This window comes from Lissotriton vulgaris, chromosome 11 (assembly GCF_964263255.1).
Source record: "Lissotriton vulgaris chromosome 11, aLisVul1.2, whole genome shotgun sequence".
Lineage (NCBI taxonomy): Eukaryota > Metazoa > Chordata > Amphibia > Caudata > Salamandridae > Lissotriton > Lissotriton vulgaris.
Window position 1 is genome coordinate 5291589 of NC_141699.1, and position 17266 is coordinate 5308854.

Below are 17266 nucleotides of genomic sequence, written 5' to 3' on the forward strand. Positions count from 1 at the left end.
GTTGTGCAGACCCCAACAGGGAGCTGCTGCTAGACACCCCTGCACAGAGAGCAGGGGGGGGGCTGAGGAATCCCTACAGGAGAGCAGGCAGTAGAGAGGACGCATGGGTGTCAAACTGAGTAGGAGAGTCAGGGCAGACAGACAGACAGAGAGAGAGAGAAAGAGAGAGAGTGAAGACAGAGAGAGAGAGAAAGGGAGAGAGAGAGACAGACAGACAGACAGACAGAGAGAGAGAGAAAGAGAGAGAGAGAGAGGGAGCGCGCCTTGTCACGACTGTCTACTCTAGGCGCTACCTGCTGAAGCGCTGCGAGAGTGTGGTGAGGCGGATTCCTGTCATGAGAGGGAGGCCGCAGCGGGAGCAGGCAGGGCCAGGCAGGGCCAAGCAGCTCCGAGGGGCAGAGCTCGGCCAGCCCAGACAAGGAGGCAGGAAGGCAGCCAGCAGAGTGTGAGAGTCGGCACAGCCTGCACCGAGAGGAGAGTAAACAGGCAGGGGAGACCACGACGAGACCGCAGAGACAGGCAACCCGGGGCCAAGACAAGTAGCCACACGTGGCAAGGGCTTGTGCTGTGGAGGAAGCCAAGGCCCCGGAGGGACAGGCAGCCCCGGAGGAGGGGAGAACCAGGAACTGCCAGAGAGAAGAGACTGCCATAGAGACGGAAGGCTGCAGCTGCAAGAAAGAAGGTAGAGACACTGCCAAAGAGAGAGAAGACTGGAGCTGCCAGAGAGAAGAGGAAAGAGACGGCCATAGAGAGCGAGGGGAGACCGGAGCTGCAAGAGAGAAGACGAAAGAGAGTGCCATAGAGAGAGGAGAGAGATGCCTGGAGCTGCAAGAGGGAAACAGGAAGAGAGACTGCCACAGAGAAGAAAAGGAGGGAGTCTGGAGCTGCAAGAGAGAGGGTGAAGGAACACCTAAAGGGAAGGAGAGAGAGGAAGAGAGAGAGAGAGAGAGAGTGCCGGAGGCGAGGAACGGAGACTGTCATACAGCGGAGGAGGCAGAAAACTGAAGGTGCACAGGAGAAGAAGAGAGAGAGACTGCCATAAAGGAGGGACAAGCCTGTCACGCGGAGGACAAGAACCAGGAACTGCACGATACATGAGGAGAGAGAGAAGGGCTGCCATAGAGAGGGGGAGGGACAAAGAGTGACCCAGAGAGGGACTGCCATAGAGAGGAGGAGCGAAGAGCTGCAAGAGAGAGGGGGAGGGACAAAGAGGGACCGAGAGGGACTGCCATAGAGAGGAGGAGTCTGGAGCTGCAAGAGAGAGGGCGAGGGACAAAGAGTGGCACCGAGAGGGACTGCCCTAGAGAGGAGGAGTCTGAAGCTGCAAGAGAGAGGGGAAGGGACAAAGAGTGACAAAGAGAGGGACTGCCATAGAGAGGAGGAGCCAGGCCATGCACGAGAGAGGGGGAGGGACAAAGAGGGACAGAGAGGGACTGCCCTAGAGAGGAGGAGTCTGGAGCTGCAAGAGAGAGGGGGGGACAAAGAGTGACACCGAGAGGGACTGCCATAGAGAGGAGGAGCGAGGAGCTGCAAGAGAGTGGGGAGGGACAAAGAGTGACACATAGAGGGACTGCCATAGAGAAGAGGAGCGAGGAGCTGCAAGAGAGAGGGGGGGGGCAAAGAGTGACCCAGAGAGGGACTGCCATAGAGGGGAGGAGTCTGGAGGTGCAAGAGGGAGGGGGGGCAAAGAGTGACACCGAGAGGGACTGCCATAGAGAGGAGGAGCGAGGAGCTGCAAGAGAGAGGGGGAGGGACAAAGAGTGACCCAAAGAGGGACTGCCATAGAGAAGAGGAGCGAGGAGCTGCAAGAGAGAGGGGAGGGACAAAGAGTGACCCAGAGAGGGACTGCCATAGAGAGGAGGAGCGAGGAGCTGCAAGAGAGAGGGGGGGGGACAAAGAGTGACCCAAAGAGGGACTGCCATAGAGAGGAGGAGTCTGAAGCTGCAAGAGAGAGGGGGGACAAAGAGTGACACCGAGAGGGACTGCCATAGAGGGGAGGAGCGAGGAGCTGCAAGAGAGAGGGGGAGGGACAAGGAGTGACACCGAGAGAGACTGTCATAGAAAGAAGGAGTCTGGAGCTGCAAGAGAGAGGGGGAGGGACAAAGAGTGACACAGAGAGGGACTGCCATAGAGAGGAGGAGCGAGGAGCTGCAAGAGGGAGGGGGGACAAAGAGTGACACAGAGAGGGACTGCCATAGAGAGGAGGAGCGAGGAGCTGCAAGAGAGAGGGGGAGTGACAAAGAGTGACTCAAAGAGGGACTGCCATAGAGAGGAGGAGCGAGGAGCTGCAAGAGAGAGGGGGAGGGACAAAGAGTGACACCGAGAGGGACTGCCATAGAGAGGAGGAGCGAGGGGCTGCAAGAGAGAGGGGGGGGGACAAAGAGTGACTCAAAGAGGGACTGCCATAGAGAGGAGGAGCGAGGAGCTGCAAGAGAGAGGGGGAGGGACAAAGAGTGACCCAAAGAGGGACTGCCATATAGGAGGAGTCTAGCGCTCCACTAGAGAGGGAGAAGTGGCAGCGAGAGAGGATGAACAGAGAGTGGCAGAGGGGGGCAGGGCCTCAGCTGCTCGAAAGAAGGGGACGGAGAGGGACTGCCATAGAGGAGGAGTCTAGCGCTCCACGAGAGAGGGAGAAGTGGCAGCGAGAGAGGATGAACGGAGAGTGGCAGAGGGGGGCGGGGCCTCAGCTGCTCGAAAGAAGGGGACAGAGACAGTAATAGAGAAGTCGAAAGCTATCAGAGAGAAGGAGCCTAGAAACCCTGCCCGGAAGCTCAGGGGGTTGGGGGCCAGGGTGAGGGAAGGGCAGATCCAGAGAGGGAGAGAGAGCCGACCACAACCCCATCCCTGGGAAGAGAGAGAAGGAAGGCTGCGGGGCACAGTCACGGGCGAGGAAGGGCGCCGAGGCTGCCAGAGAGGAGGGAGAGGCTGCGAAGGAGAAAGGGGGAGGGGGAAGAGAGAGAGAAACATTGAAAAGACAAGAGGGAAGAGAAGCCGGAGAGAGAAGACATGGCAAAGGGCAGACCCACAGCCCGCAGGAGCGAAAGGACAGGAGCTGACAGAGGGACTCGCGGAGACTGCGAAGGACAGGGGCAGGCGTGAAGAGGGAAGGGAGAGACAAGCACTGCAGCAGGGAGGGGAGGGCGCCAAGAGACAGGCGGAGCCAGCAGGGAGAAGAGGAAGAGAGGCAGCCGCGGGAGGAAGAAGAAAGTGCAGAGGCCGCAGCCGGCCGCACAGAGGAAAGAGCCCATCTGGGCAAGGACTGGGCACCGTGCCCCCACCCACCCCCTTCCCTCCGCCCTCTGGCACCCAGGAATGCCTACTCCTGACGCGGTCTCCTCCCCTCCCGCCCCTGGCCCCCTCCCCGACTCCAGCAGCAAATCAGAGAGGGCTGAGCCCCTCCGGCCAGTGATCTCACAGGACTGAGGAGAGGGGCCCACACTCTGCGTGCACCCTGCACCCCAAACACGGCTGCGAAGAGACCGGGAGGCCGAGGCTGAGTGAAGCGAAGGCGGGAGGGAGCTGACTGGCAACGCTGCACCCCGACCTGCTCCCCAGTCAGGAGGCTAACTGGGAACTCTGCACCCCGACCTGCACCCCAGTCAGGAGGCTAACTGGGAACTCTGCACCCCGACCTGCACCCCAGTCAGGAGGCTAACTGGGAACTCTGCCCCCGACCTGCTCCCAGTCAGGAGGCTAACTGGGAACTCTGCACCCGCCCCGCCCCCCGACACCGGGGTGCAAGGAGTGAAGAGGGGGCCCTTGGAGATAGACCCACTGCACCCCGACCTGGTGCCCCAAACGCCAGACATCGAGGAGTGAAATAGGAGCAAGGGACAGGCCACCCCGACCTGCCCCCACAAACCCCAGGCAGCAAGGAGTGAAGAGGGGGCCCGGGGAGAGCGCCCCACTGCACCCCGACCTGCTCCCCAAACCCCAGGCTGCAAGGACTGAAGAGGGGGCCCGGGGAGAGCGCCCAACTGCACCCCGACCTGCTCCACCAACCCTCAGGCTGCAAGGACTGAAGAGGGGGCCCGGGGAAAGCGCCCCACTGCACCCCGACCTGCTCCCCAACCCTCAGGCTGCAGACAGCTGGCCAGGGCGGCTGCACCCAGGGCTGCCCCCGCAGCAGGCCGTGCAGGCAGGGGCGAGTTCCTGCCCCTACACCCAGGACTGTGGGGGCTGAAGCCGGGCGGGCAGTTCCTGCTGGGAGAGGCGTCCCCCCGACCCCCGAGTTTGCAGGACTGAAGCGGGACAGGCGGCCGGAGTGGGGCCCCCGCACCCCGCCAGGCCCCCCCATAGGAAGGGGGCGCAGTGCCAGGAGTTTTCAGGGGGTTCAGACTGGATAAGGAGGCGCGCGCGAGCTGATCTAAGACTTGAGGCTGCTTTTGTGTTTTCTTCTGTGTTTTTGGAATGATTTCGGCCATTTCCAGCCCCTGGCTGACACAACTCTCCCATTTTTGCGATGTTGCAGCTTTCACGGCCAACAGCCTGAGCAGCCTGAACGCGTCGGGGGGCTACCACCTGTCCCCCTCTCCGGGGGACCCCTACAGCAGCCAGCATGAGGCCCACTACGAGCCCTGCTCCGCCGCCCAGCACAGCTACCCCTCGTTCGGGCCGGGGAGCAGCGGCGGCCCGGCCGGGCCGGAGCCCGAGGCTGGGGGGCCCCCCTCCAGCGCGTCCACCCCCGGAGGAAGCAGCAAGCCCCCCGTCAAGAAGAACCCCAAAGTGTCCAACATCACCGTGCAGCTGGAGATGAAGGCGCTGTGGGACGAGTTCAACCAGCTGGGCACCGAGATGATAGTCACCAAGGCGGGCAGGTGAGGAGCTGGGGGCGAGGGGGGCATGGGTGGGCGCCATACACGCTACGGCTGGCAGGTGAGCTGGGACATGAAGGTGGGAGCCTGGCTATTCAGCAGTCTAGCTGGCTACAGGGGGCAGGAGAGTGTGAGGGGGCATTGAGGTGGGTAATTGGTAGGTACCATACTGGCTTCAGGGGGCAGGTGAGGAGGAGGGGGCACCGAGGTGGTGGGCACCATACTGGATGCAGGGGGCAGGAGAGGGTGTGGGGGCATGGAGGTGGGGGCATGGGTAGTCACCAAACTGGCTAGGGGGGGCAGGCGAGGAGCTGGGCCCATTGATGTGGGCACTATAGTGGCTATAGGGGGCAGGCGAGGAGCTGGGGTATAGAGGTGGGTGCATGAGGGGGCACCCTACTAGCTACAGGGTCAAACGAGGAGCTGGTGGCGACATGGAGGTGGGCACCATTCTGGGTACAGGGGGCAGGCGAGGAGCTGGGGGCATGAATAGGTACCGAGGTGATTGTCACCACGGCGGGCAGGTGAGCAGCTGGGGGTACAAGGGTCTTCCGTGGTCAATGCCTCATCGAAGCAGGCGAGGAGCTGGAGGAAGGGGGAGGGGGAGAGGGGGCTATGGGTGGGGTGACCGGGGGAGGGGGGCATGCTGGTGAAGGGCATTGGGGTATCATGGGAAAGGGTACAGGCGAGGCGACCCGGGGCAACTCTTGGGGGTCACCCAGGTGAGAAGCGAGGACTGAGGCGCCATGATGAATAGAATCCAGGCCATTATTAACGATAACGGCCCGAATTCACAGCGGCCTCGGGGGAGGGTGTTGTTATTATTAGCTGCAGCAGTAGATGAGGATGGTTATTTATATCAATGTTATTATGCAAGTATAAATACATCTACTGCTACCCCTACCATGAATAATACGAAATCACCACTGCAACAAGTACTATCAAAGTGGGGGGGCCCTAGCGAAGCCCACCCTGGTTACTTCAGATGAACACTCATAATATTATTAATACCAGCGATAATAATAATTAATAGCGCTCACACTGGTCTCCAGGGCAGGAGGCAGGGGCCGCAGGTAGGTGTTTCTATGTAGGGGTCCCCACTGCCGTTATCTTTCCTAACCTTCGGTTACGTCCTAAACCCTCCTCTATCATCCTGCCCCCCCCTGCAGTCATCCATTTCTCACCCCCACGTTTAATCCTCAGCCCCCCCCCACCCATCTCCCTTATACACTTTTTACTTTCTGTTTCATTTTTGTCCCAACCCTCCGAGTCTCTGACCCTTGTATACCACCCAAACCCTCATCTCTCCGTCCCTGCCCCCGCCCCTTTACCACCAAACCCTATCCCTTCGTCTCTCAGCAGCCCCCCCCCCCCCCCCGTTGCACACACGCACCCCCTCAAACTCTCTGGGTGCTTTTTCTGCAATTCTTTGCTCCGGTGACGTCATCCGTTGCTCTCTTCAGTATCTGCGCGTGCACTCATCCACTCGCACACCCCCCCTAAAACCACACTTTGACGCCCCATTGACCCCAAAACAGACGCCCGCGCACCAGCTCCGATGGGGGCTTCGCCCCACAAGCTAAGTTTAAAGAAATTGCACTTAAAAATGTGACTTCCAAATATAAAACAGACGTTACAACTTACTGTCAGATACACGGGCCTGTGTTTACTGCTAGACAAAGAGGGGTTCCCTCAAAGACCCCCAAAACAGAGCTCTTTCAACCTCCCTATCAGGGTACCCACGTTAAGGGGGGTCCGAGGGTTCAGCGTGGGACAATTTGGGGGCATCGAAATGAACCCCTCTCATTTTGAGCTCTCCATGAGGGGGTCGGTCCGTGAATCGAAGCTGCTTGAATTACAAAACCTTCAATTTTAGGGAGAGACTCGCCGTGAAGAATAAATCCTCCAGTTAAACCCGGTACAAGCAGGGAGGGGCTCCATTCACTCCTTTACATCGGTGAACTTTAGGAGACTGAAGGGGTTTGGAAGAGGTTAGAGGTACTTTAAAAGGCGAATGTGAGCTCTTTTTATCTGGCTTTATAAAGAAGACGGACACGGTCACTGCCCCTTGTTGGGGAACCGGTGCAATGTTTGTACTTGCTATTTTGTCGAGAACGTCCATTTTCGATAATTGCACGAAAAAGAATCTTCCGTGCACGTTTAGAATCACGAAAATATATTTGTGAAACCCGAAGAAGCATAGTTAGTGTTCTAACCCGGAGGGCGGGCTATTTTTTATTCTTCAGACTCAGTTTGAAGATGACACACAGCGCGTCATAAAACACCTACATGTAAATAAATATAGTATCTGTATTTATACTTTCCGTTTGGTATGAACCCTTCGTGTTTATAATAATTGTTACTATTCGACACTTTAAAGCGATCTGACCACAGAAAGATAACACTGCCCAAAAATGTGACTCTGAGGCCGGGGGTGGCCGGATGGACGTTAATAAGGATTGATGGTTCACGCCTGTCAAGCTCGGGGTGATTCTCGGTGAAAAAGGTGAATATAGCGCTCCGGGCTGACACGCTAATGGAACGGCGCTAAAAAGGCCATTATGGACAATTTGGGACTGCGGCAAAAAGCCAGCAGCAACGTCTGATAACTCGCTCAGCTGCATCCCCGGCCAATTAGGGCTGTTTATTTTTCGTGCGCCCCATAACTCGGTTTAAAAAGGTGATTTTAGCCACCGGCAGAAACACGCAGATCACAGCCAGGAGTCGAGGTTCAGTGCGCCTCGTCCCCTAAGACACGTGTCAATGACCACTCACAAAGTGGGGAAAATAAATTATGCACAAAATATATTTATTGATGAAAGTCCAGATTGCTGTCAGCTAGTTAATCTGCCCCCCACCCCCACCCTATTAATACATTTATTATTATTCACACCTTTCAAAATGCACTCGGATAAAAACTGCAGTCGATTTCCTTAAAGTCACAAAAATGTCTTGAAAATGCCTTAATTTGTAGGGTGGGAAACGCTGTGATCTCTGTTCGTTGGGGGGGAGAAGTGCAGAGGGTGTGAGCCCCCTTTCTGCTTAATGGCGCTTTTTAATTCCCCTCTGCAATTTGCAAATCCCGTCTGAAAGTACAGTTCCCATTAAAATTGAACACACCGGTCACTTTCCTAAGGAGGGACACCAACAAACGATTAAACATGTTTCATTTGGAAATCTATCTATTTATCTATCAATCTATCGGCAGAGACATGCACTGATAACGCAGCTGGAGATAGTGTGATGCCAACACACAGACTCTGTGTGCTGCAATTCCAGATAGGTGACAACCACAACATTATTTGTGGGGATCTGAAAGTATAGTTTAATTTTCCATTTCTATGTCCCACAGAAATCCATATAGCATAAATATGTGCGTGTATATATGTGTGTGGGGGTGTTTGTGCGTGTGTGTGTGTATATATATATATATATATATATATATATATATATATACACACACACACACACATACTCACACGGCCTATTCGTTTTTGCCACTCCAGACTAAAATCCCCTCTATTGACTGTGTGCTGAAGCCAGGGTGTCCATCTAGCGCCTAGAACGACACTCCCCGCCCCAGTTTACAGAAATAACATTTGAACAGCCGCGGGATCCAACGAGGGTGAGGGGTTATCTGTATTTCACTTAAGTGTTCCCGCCTTATCACAGCAGCCCCGCGAGGTGAAGATAAGGGGGGGGGGTGTTAGGAAACTGTAAAACGCTCTTTCTGATGCGATCTCGAGGCGCTGCGCGGGAGTGCTCACTCTGCCCCAGAAGCACTTGTGTTGTGTATAACTCGCGATATTTTAATGTGTCTTCACTGTGGCCGAACAAGCAGAACGTGCTAAGGGCAGGTCCAGAGTTTTGCACGCACTACATTTTAAATTCGGTGTGTTCGCGGTGTTGCAGCTGGAGTGGTGTTGCCCCCGGAATCCACCGACAGGTGTCTCCCAGGCCCACCGCAGAATATGACACCCACACCTTTAATATGAACGAGAATGCAGATAGTAAACTGGAGTCCTCGTTTGCTGTGAGCGCAGGCGGCTTCTGGGAGCTGTATTCCTCTTTTCTGAAGGAAGGGGACCCGGCGTGTGTCCTCTGCACACGTCCCCGTCACGCACAGCGACCCGGTGTCCTTGTTTCAGGCGCCCTGGCCTCTCCAGGGCGCCCCTGCAGCCGAGGGCACCTCTGTTTTGTTGTGAACATGCGCTTGTATTTTCAAGTGTTGATGCCCCGCTTCTCGCCCCCTCCCCGCTCAATACTGAGAGCAAATATTGTCTCAAGGTGTGAAATCCACTCGCAGCCCCGCAGGTGATTTATTTACAGGCCGAGGCATTGAGGGTGGGGGGCGCGTCTCCCGGTGCGCATTGTTTGCGCGCATAGAGATTGGCCGTGCAACGCAGCAGGCGCGCAGTGTGCCACGAAACCCACTCACCGCCCCCCACCCCAGTGACTAGATCCACCGTGTCCGTCGAGGTGTGACCCCTCAGGATGGTGTATGGGTCAGAGTGGCCCTGCAGCGGGGCCGGCGCGCGTGTGCCACGCAACCCACTCACCGCCCCCACCCCAGTGACTAAATCCACCGTGACAGAGGTGTGTGACACCCCCCCCGCCCCCCCCCCCCATGGTGTGTGGGTGCTGCTTGTGAGGGCTCAGAGGGACCCTGCATCGTGTCAGGCGCGCGGTGTACCACGCGCGCCCCCTCCAAGTGACTGGGCCCACAGTGTCTCTGGCGAGAGAAGTGTGACCCCCTCCCCCTAGGAGTGTGTCTGGGGCTGCTTGTGAGGGCTCGGAGGGACCCTGCAGTGTGCCACGTGCACCCCCTCCAAGTGACTGTCCCTGGAGAGAGAAGTGTGACCCCCTCACCCTAGGAGTGTGTCTGGGGCTGCTTGTGAGGGCTCGGAGGGACCCTGCAGTGTGCCACGTGCACCCCCTCCTAGTGACTGTCTCTGGCGAGAGAAGTGCGACCCCCTCCCTCTAGGAGAGCGTATGGGGGCTGCTTGTCAGGGCTCGGAGTGGGCCTGCAGTGCTCCTCCACGCACCGGCAGCGGGGATGGTCTGAGGAGGTGGGGGGCTCAGGGCCTCTCCCCCAGTTCTTCTACCCGCACCCCTCCACAACCAGGCATATGTGTCTCTCAAAACCTTCTAAAAACAGGGACGTTTGTACGAGCAATGAGATAAAATCTTAAACACGTGAACTTATTCTTAAGCCCCCCCCCCTTAATTTTCAGTATTAAATATGCCACTTAATGTTTATTGCCTCGTTAGTAGAGCGAACCTTGCCACGCGAGGAGGTTCGCGCTACTAATAACTTAAAAACAAACCCATTATTCGTATAAATACATTTATGGTTCTTGGGCGCAGAGTATCCCCCCGCGCGCTGCCCCCTCCAGGCCCGCGTGGCTGGATCTTGCCCCCGCGCAGCCTCCATATAGATCTTTGTGCAGGTTCCCGGGTCGAGCACTTTAACACCCCCCCCCCCCCCACACGCACACACACGCACACCAAGAGAGCCTCACAACGTTAAAACGTAGGCCGCAATTGTCAAACGCAATTCATCGCTTCTTCGAATCCCCCCCAAAGGTGCTTAGAAGTAGCGCTGCGGGGCCCGCGGCGCAGCTTTTAACACGTGACGAGTTTAACGTCCAGAAAATTCACTTTCGTTTTCGCGGATAATTGTAAGCTATACCAAAAAATGCTAATAAACACCGTTGTGTTGGGTTGGGGCACAGCGCCTTGATGCTGGGCTCGGAAACCGGGATATTTGTGTGCTACTTTTTCAACTGTTTCGTACTTTGGCTGTCTGGACTTTGTCAACCCTGTATTTTGAATTTTAACACGCTGATGATCGGAATACGAAAAGGCCGGGCACTCGCCAGAGCTCTAAATTAAAACATAATCACACAGAAATAAGTGTGTGAACTGGGCTGCGCTTTTCATCACAACGGCATCAACTACATGCCCGTTCGCTGGGTGTGAGGCGGGAACGGATATAAACACCGTCGTCTGGCAGAAAGTGCAACCAAAACCCCCCGGGGGTCGATCCACCCTGGGCCGAGGGGGCTCAAAACCAAGATTTACAGGAGTCCGAGGCCGAGGAAGTGCGGGAAGCCCAGACTCCCGGCGACCCCTCTGACGCTGAGATTCAGCGTGATCTTATGACCGGGGCTCCTCTGCTGCGGATCTAAGAGACCTCTCCCCAGGTCTGACTCGGGGGATCTCGGAGAAATCAACCCAGATCGGTCCCGGATCTCAGAGACATCCCCCAGCCCTTCACCAGATCAGATAGACACCCCCCAGCTCTTCTACGGTTCTGAGAGACATCTCACCAGCGCTGCTCAGATCTCTGAGACATCTTCCTAGATCTGCTCTGACCAGAGACATCTTTCCAGCTCTGGTCTGATCTCTGAGACATCTCGCCAGCTCTGCTCCGGATCCCAGAAACATCTTCCCAGCTCTGCTCCGGAAGTGGAACAAAACCACTGCAAGAAGCGGCTCAGACCAACCGGCTTTGGGTGGGGGTGGACCTGAGCGCCTGGTGGGTTGATTGTATGAGGCTGTGACACGCACATATGTATCTAGCTAGGTAGGTGGATGTTCTATCGTAATCTCGAACTGCTGACGCAGAAAGACTTACACATTCTAGGTCAGGTCCATAAAATGTATGTGTACTGGGTGTAATACTACAGGCATACTCTTTTACATACTCTTACACGCCTTTGTAAGTCCACCCAAGCGTCCAGTCCCTAAGGTGGCAAAGTCGGTTCTGTCTGGCCCAGTTGCGAGGGGCTGTTCCCTGAATATTCCCATACTAGAAATGCTACCGGCTCCTCAGAAACACACCTAACAGTACCAGAAAGTGTACTACATGAGTACTGCTTAAAGTATTTCATGTCTTTGTAAATTTCAATTTTAAATGGCCTCGCCCTGGGACACTCCATGGAGTAGCCGTGCACTCTACAAATCCTATTCATATTATATTATTCATATCATAAATAGATCACAAAGTGTGTTTGTGCTTGTGTGTGTGTATATATGTGTGTATATATATTTTTAATTTCTCGTTACTTCGCCACAATCCAAAGTTGTAGAATAGACAACTTCAGACCCGTTATATGGCGCAATTGAGTTTAATAAAGAACGCCCTGCACCACCGCCATTACGCGTTTCCACCTACAGGATCCCCTGATCGCATATATATATATAACTGCATATATATATCTGTATGTCGACAGAGAGAGAGACGTTACAATATGGGTAACCATGTAATATGGTCCAATATTGCCATTTTCTTTAAAAAGTGCAGCTAACAACATGCACTGATTGAAATTTTAATGTTTAGGTTTTGTTTACTTTTCATTAATAAATTGTTGATATATATACACGTGTGAGTGTGTGCATGTATGTATGTGTATATATATATATATATATATATATATATATATATATATATATATATATATATATATATATATATATATATCCTTGAGTGTAAGTTATTCTTTATTTTTGGGGTTGGGTAATTTGTTCGGGTTAACAGAGTTCATTTTGTGATAGAGTTACTTCATTATTTTCTCAATTTTACAAGTTAACGCTGTCTCTGCAAAGGTTTCACCTCACTTGTGTCAACTTAACACCCCCAAATACTGCACTAAGCAGCTGCGGGGTGACCAATCACACTTTCTGAATGGCGCCAACAAGTGTATGGGGCAAATGCAGCCAAGGGTGCAGGACTGCATAATTTCATTGGAAATATATCTATTCATCGCTTGGCAGCTGCACTATGGGATACGAGTGTATGATCTTCATAATCCCCAGAGGCCTTCCCGCCTCGACACCTTTTTCACAACTCTTTTCCACTCTTGTAAACAGATATATAAATTAACCAATAACTGTTAGGATCTCTAAGGGTACCAGGGAGTAGGAAATATGGGAGTAAAGTATGTTTGAATATCACATTTTGTATACGTCTAGTATACACTTACATACTTTAAATTAGGTAACTTGTAACATCTCTACCACTATGAAAAAACTGTACTTTACCGATAAGGACAGATATAGTATAATTGGAGTTGAGTATAATTTACAATAAGAACAATTCTATTTAAAAATTGTTCAAGTACTGCATTTATACACTGGTACTTGACAACCAGGGGTTGGGTTTAAGTCTATGGGGTTAGACACTCATTATTTCAAAGTTATGATAAGTACAATTCTGTGTAGCATAAGAGAATACATATATTAAATAAAAAATAACTTAAAATTGCAAAAAGCCCAAAAATTAAAAAAGAAATATAAAACATGTGTATTTACATTTAAAATGAGGAGATGATTTTGGAGGAAGTTTTCCCTTTAAATATGTTGTCTACACACGAAAACTCTATGACCCTGTTGAAGGCTCCGGCCGAAACGCGTTGGTCTTTGTCATACACTACAGGTTGATAAACTTATGATTAAATAAAAACCCACCAAGCTGCTGATATCTGGCTGTTCTACTTTTTCCCCGGATTGGGGGGGGATTTACTGTGGAAATCTGTGTATGTATATATATATATATATATATATTGCTTAGGGCTGCATTTGAGGGTGTTAAATTGATTGTTAGAAATTAGATGAAACCTTTGCCCCAAACAGTGTTAACGGCGAAAATTTAGAATACAATGAAGTAACACTGTCACAAAATGGGCTCTGTTATCCCCCATAAACTGCCTTTCTTGTCAGTTAATTTAATCAACGCTGCCTCATAATGTGGCCGCCCCGGTTACATCATTTCATTTGCACAGATAGATATATCAGCCCAAATAAGTGTTTTTAAAGACGGGGTCTTTTTCACCAGGTGCTACTGCCCTAGTGACGTCATCGACCTCCATGCCCGTCTGCTAACGTCACTGTCACCAAGGACTGTACTTTCTGATCCTTAGCGCCAAGTCCCTCGGACCTTTCTTTATTTGGATAAAGCACTTTAAGCTCAAAGACCTCTCGAGGTCGAGTCGTTTGGAGTTGAAGTATCTGTAGCCCTGTGTCTTTTCTTTATCGAGCACCACGCACACCTACTTTGCATAGCATAAGAAATGCAGTACACACACCAGGCAGGAAATCTCATTTCAGATGGATTTATTCATCCACCCATCCATTCATTGGTTCGTCTTTGCTTTTGCTCATTTCCAGGCACGCTGATGCACTGGTCTTATCCAGAGGAAGTGAAAATGAAAGCAGGGGTCCTCTCCCTGCACGAGTGGTGAAAATTCACCAAGGGCGCGGGGAGTGTATTGCAATAATGCGGACAGGCCTAGGCCCGAAGCAAAAGAGCAGTCCCTTTATACAAACAAACGTTGGCAAAGGCAGGCGGACGGGGAGGATCCTCGGAACAAAAATAATGCCGTATGGGGTTCAAAGTTCACATTTCCTGAAATGGTGAGAAAACGTGGAAATGTCTGGATTGAAAAACAGCGGACACCCGTGCAGAGGAATGACCCAAGAACGAGCGAGTAACGTAAACTTTAGAGGCACAATTTATACCCGTCTTGATGAAGTTAAAATGTTTGTGCAAGACATATAACTTTAGTTACACATCATTGTCTGCTTTTTCCACACATATACTTTACGCACACACGGTACAAAGCAAAAACCTGTAAAAAATTTAAATATATATACATATATAAACGAAACAATGTTTTGCAACATTTTGTTTAACATGTGCCCAAAATTCAACAATGTCGTTTGACGTTTTCAAGCATATACTTTATATACACACACATTCCAAGCCAAAAGTTGCGATATATAAAGTAATTATATATATATATATATATATATATATATATATATATATATATATATATATATATATATACATACACACACACACACACACTCACATATATATATATATACTGGGTAGTTATAGTTAGGAGCTACTTACCATTAGTTGTGCTAATAATAACTTTGGTGCCGTTTGAAGAATTTTCACGAAACTTTCGAAAATAAAAGTTCACTCAACCCAGCTCCGACTTTGAAAGTTTTGGAGTCTTATAAAAAGGGAGACCTAAAACATACTTCATGTTCCTATGTATGTATGGTATATGTGTGTGTGTATATATATATATATAGAACATATATGGCCTGCACGCTTTCCATGCACCCATAATTCAACAATATCGTGTTGCTTCATCTATACACTCACCTTACACACATATATAAATATTTATGCGTGTTATTGATGTTTTTAAACCCAAAACAGACATTGCATGCGCTTTCCTAAACCCCGATAAGTGCCTATATATTAATGTAGATTCTGAACAAGAGCACACGGCGCGCTCGCAGACACACCCCATTCTCTGCATTTATGGGGTGGCTGGCTGGAAGAGGGGGGTCTGCCCTTCAGGTGATGTCAGCCACATAAAGCGCCTCGAGGGGCCAAACAAAGCCGCTCAGGGACCACTGGCAGAAGCGAGGCGCACTCGTGACCTCGTGCCTTTGTTTTTGGCAAAGTGCGAAAGGAATGCTGAAAATGGCACCGTGTCCCCCCGCGACCCCCCTCAGAAGGCTGGTGAAGAGCAAATTAGCTAAAAGCTCTTGGAAGCATGCAGGTGGGGGGTGGGCAGTGTGTGTTTGCAGAGCGCCCCGGTGCTTTCACCTGTCTGTCACCCCATTGTGCAGGTGACAGAGCCGGGCAGGCCTGAGGGCAGGGGTGGGGCGGCCTGACACCCCCTGGTCACCGGGGAGGGCGGGCGACGTGTATGGAGGGAACGCTGGACAGACTGCAAGTGCAGCCCGGGCTGGGGGCGCCTGTCCGGGGTGCCCCCAGGGAGGTGGAGGGGTGAAAGAACCAGAACTGAGGGGAGAGGGCGAGAAATGACGGGGCAGATTTACAAGCCCCTTGCGCCACTTTTGCGTCACTTTTAACATAGGAAACGTGACGCAAAAGTGGCACAGGGGGCTTGTACATCTGCCCCAGGATGTGGAGAAGCGGCGCAATGGGGAGGAGTGGAGGTAAGTGGAAAATATAGGGGGAGCCGTGTGTGGGAAGGGGTCATGTGGCATGGAGGGCTGAGTGGGGTTACGGTGGAAGAGCCAGCTTGGAGCACGGGAAAGGGCGATGGGTGGAGGGGTGGGGGAGAGGAAAGAGCCAGAGGGGGGAAAGACGCGAAACAGGAGGAAGGCTGAGATGTGTTTTCATGCACTTTTTATAGCGCCAATCTAAGGAGCTTCGGGGCGCTCTCCCGGGGACTCGATATTGCAGCAGCATCCGCTGACTCAGAGGGACTAAACCCAGGGGCTGAGGGGGGATGAAGCAGTACAGTGCACTGGAACCATTAACGTAGGGGCAGTGTACTGAGTACTCTGGACACCTTACTGTACCGGAGGGGCAGCGCAAGAGGAACAGTATAGCCCTGCAGGGACAGTAGTGGACTGGAAACATTACAGGAGGGGCAGCACAGTGTACTGGGAACAGTGTAGTACAGTAGAGGCAGTGCACTAGAAACACTACGGTTCTTTAGGGCGGTACTGATGGGTACATTCTCCTGCCTCGTTAAAAGGGCATGTATGTTTCACATTTTTGACAACACATCTTGGGAGGGGGGAGGGGGGGGGTACGAGGGTTTATGGGGACACTACAGAATCTTCGGTTGTTAACACCATTCTAATGTCAGTGGTTAGTTTGTTTTTTCAAGCGTTGTATTGTCTTAAAAAATGTAGCCAGAGTTCGTGCATTGTCGCGCCTACACTCGCGCCAGTTTACGATGCAGCGCTATACGGAGGACTTTGGAAATTATATTTTTCTGTCAGTGTTCAGTGCTGGGCCGCAGTGCCGCGGGTGGACAGACTTAAGAAGACTTTATAACTTCTACAGCGTGTACTGTTCCGAGTACAATCTATAATTTTGCAGAGACCAGACCCATTTATTTTACATGTAGGCAGTAGAGTTAATATCAGCGTCACCGATATATACCAGTAATATAAGACGCTTCCTAACAATACTCGCTCTATTTTAAATTACAATATATGACACGCTAAGAGTTGGAGCCTGACTTCCGAGATCGTTTGTAATAAGTAAAAGGAAGCGAGAGCAAACGAACTCCAAACACGAGTAACATATACCTTAAAATCTGTGCAAGCAGAAATCGCGTTTTCCCTGATTTTATCAACTTTATAGAACTCCGAAGAATGGCAGAATTTGTTTTTTTTTTCTGCGGACCGCAGTTAGTAGAAGACACAACTAAAAATAGTAAGTGATTGTTGTGCCAGGTTAAAAACCGCGTGCAGTGAACCTTTCTATTTCGGAAAAATACTGTATTCTTTCAAAACCTGCCTCCAAGTGAAGCGTCGGCCTCCCAACGCCTCCCATAGCGCCAAGGAGCGGCAAAGTGGGAGCGAAGCGCATCATCTCTCCTTGTTGGCTACCTTCTTATTTTTTTATTGTCTTTTTCTTTTCCTAGCTTTCCTTCTTC

General features: G+C 51.8%; 1 protein-coding gene across 3 annotated transcripts in view; it reads left to right on the plus strand.

Annotated features, from left to right (window-relative positions):
• Positions 1–17266, plus strand: part of TBX1 (T-box transcription factor 1) — an 89866-nt gene that overhangs the window by 18993 nt on the left and 53607 nt on the right. The window contains exon 1 of one of the 3 annotated variants that reach the window (XM_086942629.1): positions 3002–4817. The exons of the other annotated variants lie outside the window; for them this stretch is intronic. Coding sequence (XP_086798755.1) covers positions 4411–4817 — 407 coding nt within the window. The 5' untranslated portion in view covers positions 3002–4410. Of the gene's footprint in view, positions 1–3001; positions 4818–17266 lie in introns of those variants that run through there. 3 annotated transcript variants of the gene reach the window in all.